Consider the following 27,422-nt stretch of genomic DNA (forward strand, 5'->3'; position numbering starts at 1 on the left):
GCTTACCTCGCGTTCGGGTCCCTCATGGAATTGGGGCTCTGGTAGTCCGACGGGATCCGATGGCCGTTCTGGTCGGCCTGTCTGGCGGGTACGTGCTGCTCGGACGGTATTCTCTGTAGGTCTGTACACGGCAGTACACGGCGGAGGGTGGGGCGGGGCGAGTCCTTCGGTGTTCTCGCGACTGTACTCGCGTACTGCTCACCTCCGGAGCAGGACAGCGTGGTCCTGCTCGGGTACTGCTCGGTGGACGGTACTCTGGTCAGCGTACCGGTCGGGTATTGCTCGGTGGACGGTACTCTGGTTAGCGTGCCGGTCGCCAGGCTCGCGGAGTATTGTTCCCCGGCCGACGAGGACGAGGAGGTGGACGAAGAGGAGGACGAGGAGGACGATGACGATGACGAGGTTGAGGATATCCTGGCTAGGGTACCGGTCGCCATCGAGCTCACGTGAGGGATCGGGCTCGGGCTCGCGTATTGCTCGCCGGACGGTACTCTGTTCAAGGTGCCGGTGGATGGATACTGTTGTTCCGTGGACGGTACTCTGGTCAGCGTACCCGCCGCCACGGCGTATTGCTCCGCGGACGGTACTCTCGTGACTGAGGTCACGCCGGTCGTCGTGTACTGCTCCACAGAGATTGTTCTGGTCAGGCTGCCGCAGCCGGCAGAACCGACCCCGGTCACACCAGAACCGTGCTGTTGATCCGCGGACGGTATCCTGGTCAGCGTGCCCAAGTTACTGGCCGAGCAGCTCGTCGTCATCGTCGAGGTGCCGGCGAACGCCACCGACCGTCGTTTCGGGTTGTAGCGTGGCGGCCCTTTAAACGGTACTGGAAAATCGAGGGTTGCAAGGTTAAGTAAAGAAAGGATTACTTAGCCTTACAAGTAGGCGCGCCCCGAAGGCGTCTCGACGCATCCTCCTCGCCCGGGACCGATCACAACCCTCTGGCTGGATCTGTTTACGATCGTAGAGCATTCTCTTTCTCTCATGGATTATCGTGGTTCTACCCAGGGATCGTAACCGATTGCTAACTCGAACAGGCGCTTGGTTAACCATTTCGACCGGGTGCATTGTAGAATCCGGAGTACCGATAAAAGTGGTTTCGAGGACACTTGTTACGAGCGTGTCAGCGCCAACGCGTTTTAAATGAAATCAATGGCTACCACCGAGACGATTCCTTAGCCTTCGAAGGCTTTACAGGGTCTTGGCTCACGCGAGGTATTGAACGGGGAGACTAAATGGAACTGTCTTCGAATGGTAAACGGTTAATCAGTTCTCGGTGGACACAAGCATAATCAGGGAGAGTCGGAGATTTGGTCAGCAAACGCTCCTATATCGCGATACTCGCACAACGTGACTTCCAAATAACGCAGAGCTGAAATTGCGATTTGATTCGTGATCGAATTTAATTTAATTTGATTTGTGCTAATTCGGGGTTTCGCATAGCGCGGAGCACGCATTGCGATTTGCATCTGTGTAATTAAATTTAATTTGTTCTGACTTTACAATTCTGAGTTTCTTATGATACGGTGCGAATTAACGGGGCCGGCAGGCATTTGGCCTTGACTGTCACGCTATGTTACGCTGTGCCTTTTTTCTAGACATTTTACATCTTAAGTAAGTAAGTAATTGTTAAATAAAAGAAGCGTGGTTAACAGATTCTACAAACAACTGGTTTATTTTAGTATTAACTTTACAAACGAGGTTCTTGCACGAGGCTCACGCATACATTTCTTTTACTCGACTGCACACGTCACACATCTCCCAGATGGCGCTGTTCCAACATGGTAGCGTTCTCATGAATCATGTTGAATGTGAATGTACCTTAATAATCAACAGTAATCAATTAAAAATGCATACCACCGTGTTTATACATATCTTTGCTACGTCTGTCTAGAGCCTTTTTTTCGATACGAACACTAAATCTCTCGAAATTAAGAGAATCTTTCTGCGGCAGCCATCTTGTGACGTCATACTTGCTTCAGAAAGCGAGTTTTCTGCCGAATATTACAAATTACTCCTCGATGAGGTAGAAATTCGCAATTTGGGCTCTGGGCAGACGTAGATTGGACTTTTAGGAAACACAAGTGACCACTTTTAAACTGCTCATTGCAATATTGAAGCGTCAATTTGTCAAGATTTTGACCTTTGCAAGTTCATATACGTATATTGCAGAGAGATCCTCTTAATTTCGAGAGCTTTAGTGTTCGCATCGAAAAAAAGGCTCTGGACAGACGTAGCAAAGACATATACAAACACGGTGGTATGCATTTTTAATTGATTACTTCCTTATTTAAGACGTAAAATGTCTAGAAAAAAAGGCACAGCGTAACATAGCGTGACAGTCAAGGCCAAATGCCTGCCGGCCCCCTTAATCGCGTTTTAAGAGTGTTGACCATGTATACCTCCGTCAAAAGAATCGGGACCTTATCCTGTGGGATCTGGGCACGGAAGAAAATTGTGTTTGACCGTTCAGCACTTACCCCGGAATCATAGAAGGATTCACGTTAGCCCGCGAAAATTTTCTGTGCGAACGGAGTGACTGAATTTAGACAATGTACGGCACGATCCTGAATCAGGATTCAACACAATCGGTATAAGTGGTTTCTCGCGGTTGAATCGATGCACCGAGAGCTGTAAAACTCGTACGGGTGCGTTTATATCTGATATAGAAGCCATAAGAACTCTCGCGTTTATAACGATGCAGTAATAACAGTTTGATTCGCTTATTAATTACACGAAGGAACCCTATAAACGTATCCCCTAACTGACTCCGGGCCACTTTTGAACCACGCGCGACTCACGGGGAATACGATAGCGTTGCCGTGATGAAGTTGTCGCTGGAATAGGCCACCAATATTAATATAAAAAGCACAGCATGTATAATAAACGACGTAGAAGTAGTAATCGTAAAATATTGATTAGCGTTGTCCACGAGCGGGGCCGATTCCAGCGACAAAATCACGCAATAACCATAATTTTATGGCTGTCGCGTGATTTAATCCTCCCGACCCGGCGGCGTTTAAAGTAGTTCTCTCAAATTGATCGTAACTTTCGAAACAATTACGATTTTAAGACGCGGCCGTCCGTGTTAACGCGCCGAATGCTGCCTGGGGGTCACCGGTGACCGGCGCTGCATTAAATTGCTTATAAGTGGTTGTCGTAAAATCAATGCCACCGTGTATTCATTTATTAATACTGAAATTAACCGGATTATCGCGCGAGGTGGAGACTTCGTTACCAAAGCCATCAACTTTTCTTAATCACTGGATTATTGCCGATGTTTGTGCGAAAATAAAAATTGTCTGCATTACGAGGGCTACATAGACATTCATTTTTCGGAATTATTTTAACGAAGCATTCGTCGATTCCGTAAATCTTACCGTTCTAGATCTCGATGGTTTTGTCTATTAATCGCATCGATCGCTTCAATGAACAAAATGAATGAAACTGTTTGATCGATTTTTGTGAATAGAATCTCTGGGAAACACGTTCGCGAAAAATCGTGTCAATTCGCAAGATCGCAGCGGGTCAACCGGGTTACCAATCTCGGTAAATCGATCCCGTTCGAGTTAGGGTTACGAACCTTGATTTCCAGGCTGCAGCACACAGTATCGCGTGCCTCGTTTCGTCCATGGAACAAATACACTGACTTTCCCGGTCTCTTTCGAGTGGTTCACTCGGCGAGATGGTTTTCTGGATGGAATTTCGCGATATTTCTTTTTGAGAAACGGTCTATCGTTTGCCGCGGCTTTCAGAGTTTATTAGATTTTATTCCCGATTGTTTCCCGACCAAAAACGCCCCATCCACTGCCGAGGTACATACTGACTTTGCGTGCCCCAATTTTTCTTTATTTGCACTCCAGCCAACTCACTTTCTACGGGCAAACTTTGAAAACTTTTCGAACGAAAGTTGCATTTTTTACCTCGCTGTACTCGTACCTATCCCGTTTCTTTGCATTCGTGTTTTCGATTGGCGTCGTCATGTCCGCGCGCGGAAATGTACGCGCAAAGTGGATGAAGAACGTTGGATTTCGATAAACCCTTATGTCAAGTCTACGAAAATATCAAACGAGTGCTCATGATCCCTGAAACCACTTTTCTAATAAATGCGATCGAAACCTACTAGTCTCTGGGACTGAACACCTCGGCAGTTAGGGGTGGAAATCCAGGATAGACCAGCTCGCTATAACGAATGATCAGAGTTCATGCAGATTTCAGCGGTTTTGGTCCATGGACAGGGGGATTAGGTGTTTCCGAGCGGGAATTCGACGTCCGTTCAACGTTCGAGGTTCTGGCGCGGCGTTTCACGGAGCGAAGATCGCCGCAGAAATGTTTTCGCACAAGCCGTCGACGTACGCACCCACGCACGCACGCAGCCACACGCAAACCACGCGCGCAGAAAACGTCGCACGGTTTTATGATCGTTCGGTTCACGGGTCGATAGAACAACGACGGATCGGAACGCGTTCTTTTGTCGTCGGTCACTGTACAAGAAAGCGGTGAGAAGCACGCGCAGAAAGTGTTATTTTATTTCTTTTGTTTTTTTTTTGTTCTTCAAATCACGCATTCACCACGAGATTGCTTGTATCCGTTTTGTACGATACAATGTGCCTCGACGGTCTTCGTATCTCCCGTTCAGACATAGCATGTGCACCAGTGATCGCCAAACCTGCCGTCGACGCACTATGATCGCAAACTTCCCGTGTCTGGCCAGAATTCGCAACTCAGAGTTTCGTCGAACGATTTATGCATCGATACAATAGTGAAAATAAGCACCTGCTTCTTTGCAATCGATTGACAGTCTGCGGACTTTATGCCATTTACGACAAAAATCAGTAAATCGAGAACGATGGAAATATTTAAAGAATTTAAACGTACATTATTCTCTACTTTTCAAAACGGTTAACCAAAGAAACAAATATTTCAGTAGCCCCGGTAGGTTGCGATTAATGCTGACACTTTTTATTTTGCATAAAATACTTTCTACACCGATGTGATGCGTGCAAAATGGTATTTCTTATAGAAGAAAAATGTTGTCTTTGTTCTAATGTCGATACAACAAAAATCCACAGTCTAATCATTTCCATTGCGACTCGACGGAAAATGTGTTTCTTGAAAGAGTACAATTCCAGGATTAATTGCAAGATTATTTCTTCCCGAGACGAGTGCGCTAACGAGTGCTGCACGAGTTGTGTCTACTATTAAAATCGCGTCGACACGATTTGCACCAGCGATCAGTATTACCGATTTCCGGCCAGGTTTTCGGGAGATCGTTCCACAGAGTGCGACGAGTCGTTGGAACGTGTGTATCATTCTCCGACAAAGTTCCAACGGCCCAGGACGGCGCGCGTATACTCACAAACTATTAGCTGATCGCATAAGCGGCTTCGCTCGTCGACCATGAGCATCCAAAAGCCCGAGGAGCCTCGCTTATATGACGAGCCAATATATCGAAACTACCAAACATTACTAATCAACTTGCTCGAGCGACATCGAGCCTGTCCGATCGAAACTGCGACGATCCGATCACGATTGTCGATCTGCTGTATAACGACCGAATTAAATCGATACGATTTCGAAAGATCGTTGAAATGCACGCTGACAGGCTCGAGGTCGTTCGACGACGATCCAAATAGATACGTTATCGTCGGTTACTCAAAAAAGGAAAGCAGTCGGTCAAACTTCTCGGCCGTTAATCCGCGTGTAATCATGTTACAAAAGATGCTTGCTCGACGTCTTACAAGACCATCACCACCAAAAAGGAGAAACCCACCGGACTGGTTACAATTCCTTTACTTATGTCATACAGCACTGGACACACACAGAGATAAGTATGTATATATATAGATATTACACACGCACAAAATATTACGAGTTACGAACGATCATGATACATTATGTACACCAAAAAAAAACAAAAACAAAACAAAACAAAAACCAGCAGACCGGGTTATACAAAGTACTCTACAGCTGTCTATGGTTCAAGCGAGTGATACACAGTATAAAGCGTGTAAGGTGTGTCTCGATTATAATGGAGGAGATATCAAAAAGACGAAGCTCGCTACTAGTGCATGCTCATGCTGGGCTAAATCGTGCTGCGAAAGATCCCCGAACGATCGATCGAAGTCCAAGCGTTATCTGATAAGCGGATAGGTCGCCTATAGGACCGATTCTCCGGCCGAGATCCGTTCCGTTCGCCTAATCTTCACCGTGAAACCGTGATCGCGATCGCTCCGATTCTATGACCCATGTACATGGTTCTAATCGATCATTAGAAGCTAGAATTTGGATTTCGCTGCGGATTCTGTTCGTTCGCCACTATGATTAACGAAATTTTCCACATGGCTCACATTTTAAACTTTAAACGCAACACGCTCGCTACCAGCTTCTCACATTTGCCATGATCTCTTCGTATTGGGAGAATTTATACCCTCCGATATTATTTTCATATTTCACAAGAGACTACGTTGAATTTAACGCTAGAACTACCGAGCATTACACACTGTTGGTACGTATATATTGTATTGATTTATAATGATAACAAGACTGACACTTTTTCTGTGATATTCTTTTCCTTCATATTTCATATTTAGATTTGGTGCGATTTCAAACATTAAAAGCATTTAAGAATCTCAATATATTGCCTTCAAGATTCATACTTTTTCTGTGATATTCTTTTCCTTCATATTTCATAAGTAAACTACAGATTTTAGGCTTGGTGTAAATATCAATATCTCGATATATTGTCTTCAGCTCATTAAGATTGTTAAAGACTAAAAGGAAGGTTTATATGGTTACTGTTTTCTAATTTTCTCTATTCAGAAGAGTGAGTTGTTCACTCTATTCACTTTGCATTTAACGCTATCGAGCACGAAATTGTGAAAAGCATCCGCCTTCCGAGTGTTAGATCAGTAAAGTAACTGTAGACGTACTAGGATTACGTGCTACGATGAATAACAAAGAATTCTAATCACTGTAATACGACAAAGAGTCCAGAAGGGAAGCTTTAACCCCTTGCCCTACAATATCGAGTCGGACTCGTGAAGAAGATTCTGAACAGAGTCTAATAAATATGTATGTTATTAATTTCCTTTAGTCCGATTCTATTTTGTTGTATATCCTTTGGAGAAAACATTGGCATATCTATTGGCATATATAAACTATCTTTGTTTTTCTTTGAAATTCTGAACGATGAAGAATTTCTAATCACCATAATCACAGAATAAATAGCAGTGCAATAGTAATGCAATTGTAGTCCAAGGGGTTAGCCAGTGAACTGCGTTCGACGTGTATACACGTGAATCGAAAAATCTATTGCGGTGCGGTTGACGTTAATGAATTGTTCATTTCTTATCGAATAAAAATGTAGTTCTTTCTCATTTTGCTTTAGTGGCATTTGGCCTGCGCTCGACGTGTATACTCGTCATTGCTTGATTTTAATTTAGGGATTTTTAAAATTAAACTCCGCAGTTAACTGGTTAAAACAAAGGGGTTACAGTGTCATTTAAGGGTTGCTTGTATAAAATAATGATTATTACAGGAGTAAACGGTGGTAGCGAGCGTGTTCGAGGGTTCGGTAGCAAAGAGTACCGATTGGCTCTAGAGTTTCGACCAATCCGAGCGTTTCGGCTGACCGATCGAACGGTTCTGCGGGATCGAGGAGCCTCGATCAGCCGGTCACAGGTAAATCTGAATTGGCGATACCGGTTGCTCCCGTATCCTTTCCTCTATCGTCGCCTATAGTTCAATCAGCATGGGCCTAACACAGTCAGTCTTTTTCTCTCGTTCTCTCTCTCTCTCGCTCTCTCTCTCTCTCTCTCCTAGTCTCACACTCACCGACTTCCTCCGGCTGATAGTTCTTGATGACCTCGGCGAGCTCCATATTCCCGGCGATCACAGCCACTTGATACGGCGTCTGGTTCGCGTAATTCAAACTATCCTTTTGCGCTCCCCGGAACAGCAACTGTCTGATGCAGGACGCGTCCGTGTTGTTCACTGCGCAAACGTGCAGCGGCGTGTTTCCGGACGCGTTACGCGCGTTCATGTCGGCACCGTAGAACAGCAAATGATCCAGGTGCTGGACCAGGTTGTTGCGGCAGGCCTGCGACAGAACGCCAACGCGGGCTCAACGTTATCGATTATCGAAGGGCAGGACCGATTATAATTAAACCGAGAGAGCGCCTTCCCACCTTACAACCTTGCCTCGCGGCAAGCGGCACGCTACGGACACGTCAAGTCGCGACAACCGTTTCCCGTAAACAAACAACCCGCCACCCGACACGACCCGATCCGACCCGACCCGAGCCGCGCGCCGCACGCTGGAAATTTCTACGGATCAGGGTCCTTGATCCATCGATCGGTCCAAGAAGCTTCGCTTCGACACCGGTTTTATTATTAAGTCAAAGGTCTCCGGAACCTGCGTCTATCGCGTCGCGCAAATGCGAACTTGCGCATGACAATAGCAAATGCAGGAACGAGTAGCTAAATCTGGACTGTGCACAAAATGATAGTACCTAAATGCGTACGCGAAGCTTCGTAGAACATGAGAACGGCGGAAGTCTCTAGAAGCCAAGAAGTATGGTTCTTGTGAATTCAAGTCGGAGAATTCGAACCTGTCCCGTCTGGGTTCGAGTGTGCTTGGAAGTATTGTTTTCCTTTTTTCAAAGTACTCGTGAAATATTCGAAACTGTCCAGCTGGATTCCAACCTCCTTGTAAATAGTATACCTGATCTCTAAGTAGAAGCCTCTAGAAGTCTAGAAACCTCTAAAAGCCTAGAATCGTAGAAGCCTAATAGTTTTCTTTTGAATAACAAGTCCAAGGAGAGTTTAATTAGACTGCTCAGCTCAGTGGTATATTTCCTCTTCAACAATTGAAGAAATGATTAGCTTAGCAGTGACCTATCGCATCTCCGTCTATTCTCGTTGCGCGAAGGTCAGACGAAAAGTTTCTGGAATCTATATCGCGGTGGTGCTGGTTTAAAAAATGCCCCCGAGAAGCGACAACAAAGAAATGAATCGTCACGACTGCCGGAGGGTGTGACGCTAAAGTCCCGAGGCTGCTTCATTAATTTGAAAGCCAATAACACGATCGGCGAACGCCGGGAGGGATTAATTATTGCGCAGCTCCCTCTAGTCGCGTTCGAATTCTGGATCTCGATCGCGTCTGTCGGTTTCAGCGGGATTTCAAGAATTTGCATAATTTTCCGAGGGCTGCTTGGTTTCATTAAAATTTATTAAAATAACGAGCGTTGGTTGTCAAGGTTGCACACAGGTGCGCATAAGAGAGATCGCGTCGACGGGGGAAATTTTCCCGATGAACGACCACGAACGGACGTTCCCCAGGAAGCCTAACGGCGGACCCTTATCGCAACAATGTGCAAAAATCGACGGGGCAACCGCGTTACACGGTATCCCGGCGTCCGGTCGGGCGTAACTCGGTTGGTCGGCGAAACGTTAACATGTTATCTATACGTCTGCGCGCGAATTAATTGATCTCGGCGGCTGTAATAACGCAGTTAACTGGTTCCGCGGGTATCTCTCGGGCCCGAGAGAGGCCCGAGATTCGAGATCCGAGACCATCGGCGGACATTCAGATCGGCAATTTCTCAGCCGGCATCATCGATTCACCGACACTCTTGCTCCCTTTGCAATCGGGGGCTTCTCCCTGGTCCGACGGGTTCGACAGAACCGTTCTCTCGCGTTCTTCCTACTGTTCAACATGTTCAAGGGAACCACGCTAAGACAGTCTTTCGAACTTCTTCTGACTTTGTCAATGTTTTTTCGGAATATCTCAAAAATCGATTACACGAGTCGAAACGTGAAAACGTTACCTCGAAGCGATGATATCTTGTTTTTCAATATTTTCAAAATTTATTATGCAGCACCCATACCCGCGTGGATTAATCAATGTACCGCGTATTTGTGCCAGAGAACTACAACGAAATTAGTTACAGGCAGAATCGTGTTCTCCGGTAAGCAACTTTTCTTCTCGAAACGATTACTGGCATTGTAACTCTGAAGAAAATGGCCGTCACTGCTTGACAAAAATTCGAGTACACCCGACGAATGTCACTTGACAAGCCCACCAAGTTTGGAATTAAAATACCCGATGAATCTTTTTGAAAAAATTCGGAAAGTCTGTCTTACAACAAGAACGTCGAACCGGGGGGCTCTTCAACTCTCTGTAACACCGTGCAACTTTGGAATCGAACATTTATCATTCGCTTTCTTCAAGCCTGATCGAATGTTTAAAGGGATCGTGTACGTTTGCAGCATGTTCAACTTCAATGACTCTTCAAGTCACATTTCCAGTAACAGTTTGTTCAGACTCGAAGCGAATCAGGTTATAGAGGTTCGGCTAGATGATTCGCGATAGATAACAGCCGCCGAAGAGTACGAAGGTGGATTCAAAAGGAACAGCACTGAAACCTGATGCACTTCCTGCCAGCCCTGCAGGTCCTGCGCGCCGATGGTCGCATGATCGTGCAGCAGCGTCTCGCAGAGCATCGGATCGGTCTTGTAGATGACGCTGTAGTAGAGAGGCGTCAAGCCCTTGGTGTCCTTGTAATTCGGGCTGGCCCCGAGCTCGAGGAGCGTCTTCACCGCCTCCAGGCTGTTCCTCTCCACCGCCCTGTGCATCGCCGTCAAACCCTCCTTCGTCCGGTAGTCCAGCAAAGCGCCACCGTTCACCAACGCTATGATCACCTTCGACGGCTTCTTCAGGGTCGTCGCCAGCGTCAACGGTGTCTCTGCAAAACCGCGCGCCGTCTCGTGATAAAACCTCCGACAATCTTATCGCGCAAGACGTTACACAGGACAACAGCTATTAGCAGACTGCGGATCCTTGCACTTTTAATTTTTAAGATAAAGATCCGCGGTTTAATCGTCACAGATTTAACAACAGAAACGGAAGAGCAAGGTTAAAAGCTTTACCTCCGGTCTCCTGACAATGGAAATTAGGATCCAGGCCCTTGCTGCACATCTTCGCGATCTTCTCGACCTGGCTGTTCGCCACGTACTCCAGTAACCTTCTCAAGTTCGTTCTGGTGTGCATCGCCTTCAGCTGTTTCTCGTCCAGGTTCAGCATCTTGTAGACCCGTCTCTTGTACTTGAGCTGCAACGTCGAGAAAAACACGTGTAGTTTCGAGAAACAAGTTTATTGCGGCGTGATCGTCGTATGCGATAATGTTTCAGCGCTACTGTGTTTAAGCCGCTCCGTCTGGAGCAACGACGCCACGCCCACCCAAGGTTTTGGAGCTACTCCAGCAAGCAAGGAGAACCTACTGTATCCTTCGCGTTAGTTTTTCGGTAGTGGGCGGAGAATATCGTAAGAGCAGAAATAAAGACGAGAGCGGAGATTTCACTGGGGAGCACTGCCCTGGCACCTTCGAGAGCTACGAAGCCACGCCCATTCAAGGCTCTGAACACAAGGAGAAGTTCTTGTGGTCTTTGAAGCTTTATTTGCGGCATTATTTAAAACATATTGAGCGCAGCTTAAACGAGGGCGGAGATTGCTCTGTGGAGCACTGCCCTGGCTCCGTTGAGGGCAACGAAGCCACGCCCACTTTGGCCCTCTAGAGAAAAAGACGCGGTGCTAATGCTTTCTCGCACACACCTTTTTGAATACTTTTACATTTGTATGAGCTAAATTCAGTTTGGGGCAAGGCTTGAATCATTTTTAGGGCTCCGGTAACATTTTTCTAAAGAAAAATTTCCTCCCCTTCTTAACCAAAAAGCAGATCTCTGCGTTTAATTGTTATTTTTCTTCTTGAAATGTATAATTTGGTTGAGTTAAGATGTCTCTGAGAATCAAATGTCAATCGTGATCCTGATTTTCTGAATATTTTCCATTTGCTGGACTTACTGCACTGTCAAAAACTATGTTGCAATAACTAGTTCTGTAATTGTTTCGGAGGATGGCGAGGTTGGAACTTCGTTCCCAGAGCGAAACAATCGCGAAGAAATTCAAAGTGGGTCGTCGCCTCGGACTCGCATCTTCGCTTCGTTAATTACCGTTGGCGCCTCGACCGAAAACTATTTTCTACTCCGTTTTTGCTCTGCTGTTGTTTTTTGGTCGATTTCCAAGCGGCGATACACGCCCGCCCGGAGCCGAAGAGCCCTTCCTCGTAACGAGACCCCGCCGTGCACGCCGTGTATAAAGTATAAAATTATCTCGGCTTAATGGGGATTCACCCTGCCGCTTCCTGGTGGTTACAGCTTCTTTGTAATTATCGGAGGCGTCGTGCCTCATAGCATTAGATTACTGACGGATAGGCAATATCGCGGCTACAGCCCCGCTAATGACTACCGTTAGCAGCAATTATGATTATCAAGGGAGGCCGAGTTGTAATGCAAATTAGAGATACGGTGCTGCCACGCGGCAGCGGCCGAACGACGCATGCATCATCCTCCTTCTCTCGAAAAACGATCAAAAACAATTTCCTTGTCGACGACCAAATGATCCCGAAGCTTCGTCTTCTTCTTCATTGGTATTGCCGGAAGTCCACCATTTTTATTCCGTGCGTCCGGGACAATTCGTTTATCAGATGGCGGTTCGAGATCGTTAGTCGTTGATGCTTTTCACAACCGTGCACAGTGTAAAAAGGGGAAATGAAAATTTTAACAACTTTTGCGTTTAAGTGACTTCTCTACATACCAAATGATCCCGAAGCTTCGTCTTCTTCTTCCTTGGTATTGCCGGAAGTCCACCATTTTTATTCCGTGCGTCCGGGACAATTCGTTTATCAGATGGCGGTTCGAGATCGTTAGTCGTTGATGCTTTTCACAACCGTGCACAGTGTAAAAAGGGGAAATGAAAATTTTTATAATTTTTGCGTTTAAGTGATTTCTCTATCTATGTCGCCAAGGTCTGGATGATAAACGTCGCGGAAGTATCCCCACTATCGCGGGGTATACCCCATGAGGGGCCGCGAAGGTCGAGGAGTGTAAACATAACACGTCTCAGGTATGTGTCCTGGACGATGCACGACATATATCGAGTATCGAGTATTTTCTATTACCGGCAATGTTGTGTCGCGAATGCAGGCCGCAATGATTACTATTAGATTGCAGATTTAATATTCGTGTGTTTGGCAGCATATTCGGTCGCTCACGGTGACCAGGTGAACCGTCCAGGTCACCGACCTTGGCCAGGATATCCAGGGCGTCGGTTTCGCGAGATATTTCAACGTCCGTCAAAGGGATGTAGATAAAGTGCGAACGTCCAAGGATGTCGGACGACGTGTTTTACTTTTTCATCGGAGCGGAGCGCCGCACGAGAGCAATAACGTTCGCCGGATAGAAATGAATAGTCGGGGTTAGACAGGTGCCATAGATCACCGGTATTCGGCGCCGTCGGTATCTGCAACATGCTGCTGCTGCTGCTTCTTTCTTTTTTTTCTTTAATTTCTCCCGAAGGTTTTTTATCTCCATCGTTCGCTCATCGATCGCTTGGCTCGCGAGCACGGTCGATCTCGTCACGCGAGATTCACTTTCAGAGACGAGAGCTGACTCACGAAGCAGACGTCCTCCTCCTCCACCTCTTCTTCATCTTGTTCCTCCTCTTCCTCCTCCTCCTCCTCCTCTTCTTCTTCTTCTTCTTCTTCTTCTTGTTCTTCCTTCCCCGACTACCTGCTAGCAGCCGGTGACTGCCCGAAAAATCTAGCCGCGACTATTAATTTGCACTCCCTGGCCGTCGATGCGCGCCGCCTGCATCGTTTAGGATAATTTATTCTAGAACCGCTTCATCCAGGCCCTGAAACATTCCCTGAAGAACGGCGAGCCTACCGGCTACCGTTCGGAGATCAATTTGTGCTTCTGGACCGATTAGAGTACTCGAGAGCTAACGTTTTTGCGGTTGAACGCTGCCCTCTGGGTTTTATGTGTTTGCAACAGGCATGGGTAAGAAAGGTTTAAAACCGTGCGAGGACCGAGTGAATTTCGAAAAGATGGCGTATTATTCTCAACAGATGAAGAACGATTCTATTTTGTACAAATACCAATTATTTCCACGTCTTTAGATCACATTGAAGTACATACTCTGATCAATTGGAGACAACAAAATACAGTCTTTTCTCGATATATGTCGCAAATACCTGCCTGGTAAAAGTCGCAGAACTGCCCCCACTATCGCGGGGGTATACCCCGTGAGAGGCCATGAACCGATGCCTCCAGAGCTTCGTGGTCTTTTTCTAGGTTCGGCGTGGATCAAAGGACGATACGTGTCGCTGGCGAGACCCGTGTCGTTGACATATATCGAGGAAACACTGTAAGAGACAATGACAGCAATCTCCCCAATTCCATATGATCAGGCACGAAACGACCTGTGCGACGAGTCGCTTCTTAACTGTTACAGTGATTTTTCTGTATATGTCGCCCAAGCCTGGACGATAAACGTCTCAGAATTTTCCCCACTGCCGCGGTGTACACCCCGTGAGTGGCCATGAACCGATACCGAATAGCATCTCCTGAACGATCGATGTCGCTGGCAAGACCCATGTCGATGACAAATATCGAGAAGACACTATAAACGAATGATTTGACAACTGAGGAACAATTTCAGGAGAACAGGAGAACAAATCAAACTCTCACGCCGTCTGCCAACAGCCTGAGCAGAAATGCCAAGAAAAGGGAAACGCATTCGAGATAATCGTCGTCCATGAGCCGCATAATAAAATGAAATCGAGTGGCTTTGACTGCTCGGGTCTCGCGGACGTTCTTCTTGTTGGAAATGATCGAAACGAGGCGAGAGAGCGGAGAGTCGACGGTAGCATGGGGCGACACTCGACAGCGATAAGTGGCAGTCGAAGGTGTCAGCGGCAAGGCGATCGACCCTCCGCATCCCTGAAAGTGAATCCTTGCACGCCGAGGCGAGCTCTCGAGGACCGATCGGGATGCCGCGCCGAGACGAAGACGAAGACGAAGACGAAGATGAACATGAGCGGGAAGAGAACGCGTGCACCGGGACGAGAACTAGATCCGGTTACGCAAGAAAACCGCGGGCAAGTTCCAGATCTCGTTATCCGACCACCGGGACTATTTGTTTTTCGCGAATCGCCGTTGAAACGGCCGGCGTCGTCCATCGACTCCCTGATACGCGGCGTCGCTCCGCGAGACGCCTATTTTCTCGAACAGAATATTCAAATCCTCAACTCCTGTGCAGTCGAATGAAAATCCAGCTTTTCTCTTAATTATAAAAAGTTGAAAACAGGGTATCCTTCGATTCTTCTAATGTCCTCTAAGTTTTGTATCCGAGTCAAATCATTTTAGTGTAATAATTGATTAAACTATGCTTTAAAGCGTTTCTTATCAGACCTTTTGTAAAACCGTTCGACATACCACACTGAAAACGGAAAAGTACGAGCGCGTGAAAAAGTAATCAAAAGCAAAACCCGATAAACGGTAAACCCCGGACAGTCAATTTCGAAGAGCGAGCGCAAAAATGGGAAAAGATAAAATAACAATTTCAAATCCAATTTCAATCGAAATAGAACTCCCGTGAAACATTATTAAACTGACCCACGGGCTCGTATAATCATCGACGCTGCAAACATATTAAATCCGCGGTGTGCTCGTTAGATTTAATCTAGCGTTCCATTAAATCGGCTAGCAAAGCATAACCTCGTTCGACTAATTTGGTTACCCTGTTCCTGGTTTGAATACCGCGCGCCTCTCTTCTTGTTCTTTGTTGCATTATTTTACCGACCTTGTCCCGCCGCAGAGATCGATCGTTTTTTACAGCGACATCTCGACCCTCTCGAGCATCCTTTGTCGAAATTGTAAAGCCCCCGGAGGAAAGAGAGATGCTTCTTCTACGGGATGATCGATCGTTTATGATAATTAGTTCGTCGAAAAAACGACCGGGACTGTCCTCGAGCCAATTCACGGCTCTTCCACGCCCGCCTTTTAACAATAACAATTTGTTAGCGGCGCGGCGGCCCTTTGACGAGCAAGGAAAAGCAACGAAAGAGAACAAACCAGTCCAATCGATGCTGTGTACACAATTTCAACCGTTTGCAGTATTAATTCAGACGTTGGCTAACAATATGTTTATTTTTTCAGCGTCTCGGTTTACAATAATTTTTCCTTCGCTTCAAACATTCATGACACGTCGCGATGAAGATTCTGAACAGAGTCAAATAAATATATAGAAATAAAATTCCATTTTGTTGTTGTTAATGTAGAGGTATTCGAGAACATATACACATACAATACCGCTCAAAAGTATCCGGACACTTGCGAAATATGTATTAGCATTGCATAAAAGTTATTTCAGTGCCTAAAATAGTGACAAAACTCGATTTTTATTAGTTTCTCATAAGAAATATTCAACGTTTTAAATTAAAAATTACGTATGTGGAACTTACCAATACTACACTAAAATTAAACACGAGATTCATCGACCTATCCACCGCGGATACTTTTGAACGGTAGTGTACATAAATTTTCTTTTTCATCTAGGAAATTATGAATTGCAAAGAAGTTCTAACATCGCAACCGTAAAATAGGGTTTAAAAATAAATAAACTGCACCAGCAAAATAAAAGTACTTGATATTTGAGTTCAGAGGTTAGATGAGAGGTTCCGAGAGTAGCGGAACGATATTCAAGATGGCGAGCGGAGTGTTTAGCCGGAGTTTTCTTCCGGTTTGCTTTTTCGAAAAAGCAAAAGAGTAAATAGTAAAAATACCCGGGACTCCTTGACCCGACGCAAGAGGAACCTCAGATATTCAAGAGTCTCTTGGACTCCGGTGGCCGAGCGAACTTCTCTGCCGATGCTTTCTCTCTTGTTTTCTTTGACGTGGAACGGACGTCAACGGGGCCGGGCAATCTTGTCGCTGAAATAACCTTTTCCGGCCGCGTCAATGCACCCTTTCCTACCCCCGCAGCGAGCCCATTTCGCCGACGCATTCAGCCTCCCCCGCGGCAATTATTCCGGACGAGAATGGTCGTCGAGAGGTCAAGGATGAAAATTCAAATTAAACCCATTAGCGATCCCCTCCCCCCCCTCCGGTCTACCTCCACGAAAATTTTCGGACTTGCGAGGGACCATTACAAATGCAACACAGTTCCCGAAATCTGCGTAGTTCCAGTCTCGAAAATTTTGCGAACGTTTGTCTTGGAATTGCTTGTTTGTCCTTCCGATCTATCTAGTACAGTGATTTCTATATATATGTCGCCAAGACCTGGACGATAAACGTCGCGGAATTATCCCAGTGAGGGGCTGCGAAGGTCGACAGGCCTCGGACGCCGAGGAGTGTAAACATAACACGGCTCGGGCATGTCTCCTGGACGATACCGTGTTGTTGACATATATCGAGAATTCACTGTATTACATTTATAGTTGGGATTCGATTAATTTTTAGGAAAATCCTTGGTTAAAGCATCACCCACTTTTGCTACCCGCTTCGATCAAGGTATCATAGAGACTGCATAATTTTTTGTTTCCATTTATCGAATGACGAAAGGGATTAGTGGATCTACACTGAATTCCCGCTATAAGTCAGTCAAATCTGAGGTTCTCACCGAACGTTGCATTTGAAATGCACAGTGCACGCTGAAGACGCAAATGTCAGTATTCTATGTCATGAACCTATGACATACTCACGGACAGCGACAAGAAAGTCCAATAAAAAAATAATGAAAAATGAAGAAGTTTTGTTATTGGATTAGTAGTTATCTTCTGGTTTCACACCGATATACCCGAACGTGTTATGTTACACTCCTCGGCGGCTCTCGAGCTTCGGCCCCTCAAGGGGTATACCCCGCGGTGGTGTGGGTAGTTCCGATGACTTTTAAACGCGAGGCTTGCACTGACTTATAACGGGAATGCACTGGTATACTAGTCTCGCGTTCGAAGACGTCGATCCCGGTTATCGGGTGCTACATAAAATGTTGAAAGCGGGCAATCGACGGGGGATATGAGCCGAAAGCCGACAGACGGCATCTTTATCAGTGGGGCGCGCGACTCCTCAGCTCAATTTGTGTACAAATGGAATTACTTTCTCGTTTTGTACTCTTTCGTTACCAGAAGTTACATATCCGGTTTCTCGCTTCCAGCGTTCCCCGCGTGGCCGTTCGCCTCGCTGGCAACCGGTGTCGAAGAACCGTGGAAATGGTCCCCGCGATTTATCGCGCGACGAGTTGTACAACTTTCTTTAGCCAACACTGTTGCAACGATAATCGTAACATATGCCGGACTTGTTATATGACCGGGCACGGCTCTGTTCGCACATCTGTTGCACCGAGGATTTCACGTTGGACGGATTGAAACACGTATGTATAGTTTGCACGATTCGATGGACAGTTCCGACGATTTTAGATCGACGATTACGGGCTGAAATAAAAATTTTATTTTCGTTCTCTGTGTCATTTTTATATCGGCCAGTGTCCGTACTGAAGCGATCGAAATTGATGCAGAATATGTAAATCTTTTGACATTCATCCGACAGAAAGAAAGCTGGAGATGTCATATACAATACACAAGGATGGATGTCATATATGCACTTTCGTGATTCAGAGTGGCTCTGTCGATCCGTAAACTGGACACTGATGGACCATCCTGTCGTGTACCGCGTGGGAGTGTACCAGCGATCGAAAATCGCAGAAGAACGCTTTGTTAAAAAGACTTATGATCAGACAAAATAAAAATTGTCTGCATCTATTGCAAGGATCCGAAGCCACATAAAAATTTCTTTGTTTTCTCAATCATTCCGATCGGTTGAACATAAATGTGCATAAACTCTTCTAATTTCTGTACTGTTTTAAATGTCACCCACTGATTTTTGTCATAAATGCATCAAATCCGCAGTCTACTTATGATCCATGTTTAATGGTTGCACCGTGAGAGATTAGATCGGAGCACCACCAGACTTGCACGTCAGGCAATGTACTAGTAGAGGAACGTTGCCAAAAATTCAGTCTTCCTCGGGCTGTCGGTCAGGACGGATCCTCCGGAAGCTCGCAGGAGTTCTGAGTCGCCAGGAGCATGGCGAGGACTTTTGCAGGTTTCTGCAGGAGGGCTCTTCCCTTGACCCAAAACTCTTCCACTGACCCTATCCACTTTCCTTGAACGTGCCCTCTTCCCTTGACCCTTCTCTTTCCTAGTCCCCTCGCTCTCCTGCACCCCTTGCCTTTCCTGGTCCCCTTCTGGATCCCGACCTTCCCTAGGTTCTTTACCCTGTTTCGGAACCCCTCCCACTCCAGGCTCCCTTTCCTCTCCAGACTCCCCTCCCTTCCTTGGACTCCCCCTTCTCCTGGACCACTCCTCTCCTGGTTCTCTTCCTTCCTAGGATCCCCTACTTTCCTGCATCCCTCCCTTGCTAGGAACCCCTCCTCTCTTGGATCCTTACCTTTCCCCGAATCCGCTCTCTCAGTCCCCTAGACCCTTCCCTAAATACTTCCTCGGATCCTTTCTAGCCAACGTCCCCTCCCTCGCTTAGATCTTTTCCGAGAGCGCGCCAAATTCGAAACGAACGAGAGGCAATGACAGTAATCTCCCCAATTCCAGACTGATCAGGCACGAAACGATCTGCGCGATCTGTTCTTAACTATTACAGTGTTTACTCGATATATGTCCCAAATGCCTAGCCGATAAAAGTCTCAGAACTATGCCTATGAACTGATGCCTCTAGAGCTTCGTTGTCCTTTTCTACGTTCGGCGTGGATCAAAGAACAGTATCTCCTGGCCGATACATGTCTCTGGACCGGTGTTTTGTACAGATATCGAGTAAACACTGCATTCGACTCATTATTAAAGAAAAGCAATGCGCGACTCTCACCTCCAAATATCCCATGGGTCCGTTGAAGGGATAATCGCCGAGGCGGCGTTCCTCGTCCAAGAATTTTCCGGCCTTTCCATTCACGGGCGGGCAGAACAGCCCGTAATTGAAGCTCTCCTTCAGGTCCTGTAAGCGAGCACAGTATCCAGATTAATCGGGAACTCGTTCCGCCAGAGGGACGACCCGCCACCCCCGTTTCTACTAAACACATACTACCTCATGCAAGGGGAAATACTCGGGGGGGGGGGGGCAGAGAATACGAGCGTAACGAATATCCGATGTTCGCGCGACAACCGTTTCTCGATCGAACGCGATTCGCGAAATATCGTTACATTACCATTCCACATACGTTATAGTTCTTTCTCCCACTCTAATCGTCTTCTTCGTCCTGACGCGTCATCGATCGCGTCTCCTTCCAATTACTCGATGTTCGTCGCGAACCGAGCATAAAATCCTTAATCGATCTACACGACAGTTTCGCCAGGAAACATTGGCAGGCTAATTTCGATCTTCCATTACCAACAGACGGGGCAAAATATCTCGGAACCCGTTTTTAAGCATCATTACATCGTCGTTCCGTGTTTCTTTTACCTATTCCGCGTCTCCTTCCGTCGCATCGGTTGCCTGCTTGTTAATTACTCGACCGTCATCGTGACCACAATATCCTTGATCAATGTTCATCACGGTATTCAATTTACAGGAGACCGTCGTCATAACGGAATACTTACGAACTCGTCCCTATAAAAGTCCGCTAAAGTCAGCAAAAAATCCTATGCAGACCGTAATCTCAACGAGTTCGCGAAGGAGCAATTAAAACAGGATACGAAGACTTCTCTAAACCGCGTTACATTCGAGAGAAGAGGAACGCTCCGGGCGCTTAATTTAAGCGATCGTTATGGGAGAGATTCCGAGGTAGATCGGACGCGATCTCCTTGTTAGATTGAACGACACCGATTTCGGTCGGCTTCTGCACAGAAGAAGTTCGCCGTAAGACTATTTCGAGCTTCAAGAATATCATTCGCCGTTAGGATTATCTGTGCCGGCGATCTTGTCCAATTATTCGGCGAATATTATCGCCCCGTTCCGCTGGTGTGCCCCGGTGCAGGGACGCTCCCTCCCCGGGATAATGAAAGACAGACTCGGTCCTCGCGGCGGCTCTGTCTTGCTCGCTCGCTCGCTCGCGGGGATGATCCCGCGCGCCTCCGTTGAAATAATATGCTTCGATTTCGCCGACGACAGGCAGTAAAGTCTGGAATTTACGGACTGCGCGCGGGGAATTGCGCCATCGTTCTTCCTCACGCGCTGCGTGCCAGCAGGTTTCTTTGTATACGCGCCACTCTTTATCTTCGCGGCGGACAGGCCTCGTACGTTCTCCTCGTCCAGTCGCGTCGCGGGCCCACAACCAGGGAGGACTTCGCTCCTTTGTAGCGGATTATTCCAAGCCGCGAGCCGGACCCATCCTTCGGGACCCCTCTGCCAGACCGAGCCACCCCTTCGAAACAGTTTGGCGCCTGTCGATTTTCTGGCGAGAACCGAGCTTCTCGTCTGCGTCACGGTGCAGCCCTTCGGAACCATCCGGCAGTGATCTAGGATTGATCGACGACTTGAAATGGTACGATCTTCGATGATCAACACGTTCGCTAGCAGCATTCGTCTTGCTGCTCATCGTCGGGGTTAAAATGTTTCATTGAGAGCCAAGGATAGTCACGTGACTTTTGCAGAGCCAGAAGCCGGGTGTTAAGTCTGCGACTAAGCTTGTCACATTTTTTGCTTTCGCACATTTTGAAAAATATTCTCATACAAGGACGAAAAGTTGAGGCACGTAAAACCATTTTTCGCCTATGTTTGTCGGTAACATGGTCACTCTACCTTATCGCGAATCTACGGAGGCAACGTGCTTACTTTCGCGAAATATTGAAACAAATTCATGCACTCTCTAAATGTTACGCTGCGAACTAAGACTCGGAACAACGAAGTATATAAAATTGATTTGACTATTTCTGAGTGAAGCCCCGTCGCCCCAGGTTCCCGAAGATCGTGAACGTTTCGGAGCTGAAGAGTCGGGTTTCGGAACAAGCAATTCGACTCGCCGCTGCGAAGGTTCGGTTCCTGGGGGAGGCCACCTCTGGCGCGAAGAACGGCCACGAAGAGACGGAACACGTGCCGGCTACGGTACAAACTACACAGAGAGCCGTGCATTACCACCATACGCCGCGTTTACCGCAAAAAGCGATCGTCGGCGGAGGAGGACGCGGACAGAGCGAGAAAGCCGAACCGGACGAACAGGGACGGACAGGGACGAGAGACGAAGAGGAACGATCCACCCAACAATCATGGCAACAATAGCCAAGAGTGGAACACGTGCCAAATTAAAGGCCTCGAACGAAAGTACCGAGGTGCGCGGCCGACTCGCTCACGCTCGCGCGAGTGTGTCTGCGCCCCGTTTAAAACGTTTGTGATGCACGGGGGTGTGGCTGAGAATCAGCCTATCTCCTTCTCTCTCTCTCGAAGAGAAAGAGAGAGAGAGAGAGAGAGAAAGAGAAACGCCACCGAAAGGGAGGAAGAACTGAGAGCCACAAAGCGATTTCCGTCTCGACGGACGAGACACGCGGATTTCCACTCGCAGACGAGTTTTCCGTTCGAACCCGGCTCCACGGTGCTCCGACGCTGATGTGCAGATGGTGAGAACGTTGAAAATCGCTTTGAGACTCGAGTCGTTTCGATCTCAGATCGTCCAGCTTGTCTTCAAGATGTCGTTATGTCTTGAGAGAACTACCGCGGATAAAATATCAGATCAAGCGGATAAAATATTTAAAAATTTGGATACGCTCTTCCGCTAGACTTTCAACAACGGTGGCGCTCTAAATGCGATGTACAAGTGTGAACATAAATATTTTCGCTTCCATCTGCAACCGTTCGGCACTCCGAGGGTGCTATTAGGAACTCGAGTTACCACAGCTGGGAAATAGTCTACTATCTTTGGCTGTTTCGCGAGGCTGCAAAGTTTCGCTGAAAATCGTGCGGTCCGACAGCCGGCAAGCATTCCTTGTTCGTTGGAGCCGTTGACTGACGTCGCGAAGGATTGAACGTCCTTTCGTGTGACGTTCAAAGACGAGTGCCGAACGCGACGAGCGACAGCTTTTGGCGCGAGGCCAACGTTGGAACGCGCGCCATTTTCGCGGCTGATCAATTTCGCGTTTCGATACCCCGTAAGCGATTCTTATAAGATGTACCAAATAGAAATCATGTAGTCGATTTTCTCTATCGCTTTCAGCCTTCGAGAAATTGAATTCCGATGAACAATATTTCAATCTTAACCTTCGTCTCTTGCAGAGCTATTTTATTTTCTCAGTCAAGAACCATGTCTGCGTTTTAATGTTTCTCGACGACTCTCGAAAGTGGAATGTCCACTCTTTCACGTGGTGTAATTGGATTTGAGCACTAATTTTCCAAATAAATTTAAAGAATGTCCGAGAGAGTCGGTCCATTACACACCTCTCGTTCTGAGGAAAAATGTTGTACGATTATATCTTTAAACGTTTATATGATTATTAAAAAAAAATACTGTTTTATTCGGGAGAACCTGAAGAATCGTTCTAGGGAAGAATCATTCGCATAGCTTTCGTAGTTAAAGCAGGAAAAATTCTCAAAGTTGAATATCAGAGGATGCTGAAGAAAATGATTTTCAAACCATTATCTAACGCAGTAAAATTTCGAAGAGTCGTTTCCGGATCGTCAAAGCGCAAAGTTGAACAGGGGGTTGTCGGTCAAGTCGACCTCGTTCGAGTTCGAAACGATTATCGAAGTCTGCACATTCGCAGACAGCCCTCGTCGCCGAGGGTTTCCTCTGGCTCGCGATCGTTAGCGTCGACTGTTCGCCCCCGGCGGGGGGTGGAAGCGGAAAGAAAAGAGAAAAAAAAAAAAAACGAGGCGCAGAGGAAGCTCGGACGTTCGTTAAATTTCGTCTTCGTTAGCGAAGAACTCCTCGCCGATTGTCGGGCCCGTGTAAACACGGCATCTGGGCGAAGCTGGGGAAGGAAGACGAACGAACACGACCTCTTCCAAGCGGCGCGCCGTCTCGAGGAAAGAATCCGCCGGAGGAATCCTACCGGAAGGAAACGAGCGGGAGACCTTTTTCCAGGCGGGGAAACAACGCGGAAGAAGAAGGGCAAATGTTGATTCTCGCCGGGGACATTTAACGACGCCAGGCGCCTGTATCCACGTTCCCCTTCGCCCTCACTTTTCGAACTTAATGGAAAAGGTAATCTCCTCGAATCGGTGCGATATATAGTCTCCTTTCGAGGAACTCCGCGGCCGCGACACTTTGCTCAGATTTGTTTCGAGATTCTCTTCGGGGCTTGCTCGCGACAACCTTCATTTCAATTTGCTGCACGCCCCCGGCTTCGAGCGTTTCAAGGAACATTTTTATCTTCTTAACGAGCCTACTCTTGCGACCAGACTGCCGAAAGCGAACAATCTCTGGAGAAGATAGGATCTGAAGATCAAAACTTGATTACAGTGGTGCAGGCAAAAATATCTGCATTACAAATTGCACACTTTCTATGTTACAGTGAATTCCCGATACAAGTCCCTACAAGCCTCGCGTTTAAGAGTCCCTGGAATATTTGGCTTCATTTTAATCAGAAAAATACGTGTTTTTGTAATTGGATTAGTAGTGGTCTTCTGGTCTCACACCGATATACCCGACCGTGTTATGTTACACTCCTCGGCGGCAATGGCTGTTTTTTCTACATTGTATCAGAGAAAGACATTTTCTCAGCCCTATCCGTCTATATGTCCCGGGTTTTGGACATATATACGAGAGGATCATTTACATTCCCAGCGTGTATTTCAAATGCAACGTTCGGCGAGAATCACAGATTTCGTCTAAATGTCCCTCGTCAGAACCGCGCGAGGGACTTATATCGGGAATTCACTGTATAACTGGATCGTGCAGCTTTGGAGAAAATGGATAAAACACACCCTTTTAACCCTTAACGGTCCGGAAGTATTTCAAGTTTACTTCCCACCAGGTCCAAGCTATTTTTCATACGAAGAGAAACTGTGGACTCAACATTTTTATATCAAGTATAGAAAGGAAAATATTTATATTTTATTTTATATATATTTATATTTTATTTTTGCCGCCATATACGCGGCATTGGTCCGTTAAGGGTTAATCAATTTTCCAGTATCAGCAGTCTTAATTCAACAAGTCGCCCTCAGCAAGGTAACTTAATCGTTAACTTCAGGTTGATTAATGCGTCGATCGCGTGCAGAGAGTTAACAAGTTGGAGGTAACGTACTGACATTCTTAAACGCTTTTAACACTAGAACTACCGAACCAGTCAAAATGACTGGTTCCCAATTTTTTCTTTCACAATTACTGAAATTATAAAAACGTTTTCATCAGAATTTTTTGAATGAACTTTTTCATTGAAACACATGTTAGAATAAAAATGGTATTAGGTTTGAATAGATGTAGTCTTGTCATTATTACAAAGCAATACTCGTCAATTGTATTTATTACTCGGTAGTCCTAGTATTAATCTGTCCGTTGTTTTAAATTGTCGCACTCGTCACGCTTCTGTACATTTTCATCGCGAATGCAGAAAATTTTTCGGTTCCAAGAACTTCTCGGACACAACGGTGTTCACTTACGTGGATTTACAACAACTCGCGGGAGAATTTGCACGGTGCGAAATTCCGGGAGCGGAGATCGTCGTGTGCCACTAAACTCGTTACACGTAATTCGTGGAAGGCAACTGGCGACGGGCCGAGCGCACCGGAAGTGCACTTCCCTCGGTCCGCGCGAATAGATGCAGCGCGAGCTTCATTGAAAAGCAAACGCGTTATAGGAGGACACACCGGAGTCGGGACACGTTCCGACTAATTAGAAGGTAAACCGAAGCACTTCGAATCAATATGCGCGGCACCGCAGCTACCGTGCGTCGGCCGAGGCTAATAAATCGCCCTAAATCCACCAATCGGATTCCCCTAAATCCCGGCGCACGCTCGCGCGCCCGCCGCTTCCCCCGTTCTTTTTACCACCGTTTGTCATGCGTACCGTTCGAAAACAAAAAATGGGATCCGACGTTAACCCTTGGATGACGGATGATCTGCGACGAACGGGGAACCAGTTCGACTCGCAGAATTTTTTCGATGGAAAAATCGGGACCTGGTCCGAAAGAGCGCATTACAGGTTGTCAAATGGTGCATGATATTTTTTGGAAACGTTTTCCATAAAATAGATATGAGAATTTTTAAAACGGGTGAAAGTCGATTTTGCGATTCGTTCGATAAATCCGATGGTATAATATTTTGTCTGCCAGCCTAGGAACCTCAACAATTCTATAGAATCAGAGTAATTTATTTAACACTAGGTTTACGGAGCACTAAAAATTACTATTTTACATTACTTCGTAAAAATAACATGAATGTATCGATCAAAGTTTGTAGCCATTTTTTAAATAATATATACCCAAAGAAATCAATTTGTTAAATAATTGCTCATGGATGCATTTTTACAATCTCAATATTCGCAATTTAAAAATATTAGAATCCGTCATTCTGACGGGTCCCGTAAATCTAGTGTTAATGCAATACAAACTGAAAAGTTAACACGTATAATACTGAGTACTCTTCCAACCTTCTTTTAGTACAGTGAATACATTAGTGAAAAGAAGATATTTTCGAATTTGTACAAATAATTTCGTCACCCGTACGTGGGTGACATAACAGTCAACGTGTTCAGCGAACAAGCTTGTAGAAAGAAAGGGCTGTTCGATGAAGACAAAACGATCCTCACGGGTCCTTTCTTTTTCTCGAGGAATTTATTCTTTCTACTTATCCAGGACGATCGCAGTGATCCAAGAGATTGGAGAAAGATCGAACTCGCCGTCGAAATTGACCAGGCCAGAATCCGCTCGAGCAATTTATCTCGCGGCGGTTACTCAATGGCGGAATTGCGCAACTCTTTTCTCTCCTCTCTCGATATCAACAAATGGCGACGACGACGACAACGCCCGCAGGATCGTAACCCTACGTCTTTGGAGTGAAAGTCGGCCCCCCGACAGACACCGCTTCTTCCTTTTTTTCTCTTGTCTCCGGTCGGTCCCGCTGCGCATCCTCTCCGCCCAATTTGGTCGGCGAATCGAAGTCGATCGAGTTAGAAAAATCCCCTCTCGAAGAAGAAGAGGCTGCCGGAGCTGCCGCGCCGGAGAAATGCATAAATTCATGAACGCGTCACCGACAGGTTCAGGATTAGGGAAATGGATGCGAGCGCCAAGGCGATTTGCATCCGCGAACCAGTAATTCGCCCTGCGAACATCGCAAATGGACACGCACGACCCCCGTTTGCCGCCAGAACTGCGGTTGGTTCACTATAGCTTCAGCGACTAAGCTGAAGACGTTGAAAGAGTACTTTCGGCCGTGTCAGACGTCTTAACAAATCAATTTTTGGTTCATTCAATAAATTCCTTTGAAAATGGGAGACGACATTATTTGCCTGTCCAAGTTTATACATGAATTTTGGCGTCGATATCGGGTGCAGCGAATTTGGTTAGGGACTGTAGAATGCAGGAAGATTGACAGAATATTTTCGGTATCATACATCCTGACTCCTCAACTCTTGTTTCGTTACTGTC

The 27,422-nt window shown here is 46.5% G+C and overlaps 1 protein-coding gene across 7 annotated transcripts in view; it reads right to left on the minus strand.

The window, feature by feature from the left end:
• The window catches only part of Prosap (SH3 and multiple ankyrin repeat domains prosap), a 353,559-nt gene that overhangs the window by 19,403 nt on the left and 306,734 nt on the right, over positions 1-27,422 (minus strand). For 6 of the 7 annotated variants that reach the window (XM_076784861.1, XM_076784864.1, XM_076784863.1 and 3 more), the window contains 5 exons: positions 19,777-19,902; positions 10,933-11,113; positions 10,429-10,748; positions 7,837-8,101; positions 7-826 (listed from right to left, as the gene is read on the minus strand). In XM_076784861.1, coding sequence (XP_076640976.1) covers positions 7-826; positions 7,837-8,101; positions 10,429-10,748; positions 10,933-11,113; positions 19,777-19,902 — 1,712 coding nt within the window. The remainder of the gene's footprint in view (positions 1-6; positions 827-7,836; positions 8,102-10,428; positions 10,749-10,932; positions 11,114-19,776; positions 19,903-27,422) is intronic. The other variant, XM_076784865.1, reaches the window with a different exon arrangement.

The sequence above is a fragment of the Halictus rubicundus genome, chromosome 3 (assembly GCF_050948215.1).
Source record: "Halictus rubicundus isolate RS-2024b chromosome 3, iyHalRubi1_principal, whole genome shotgun sequence".
Lineage (NCBI taxonomy): Eukaryota > Metazoa > Arthropoda > Insecta > Hymenoptera > Halictidae > Halictus > Halictus rubicundus.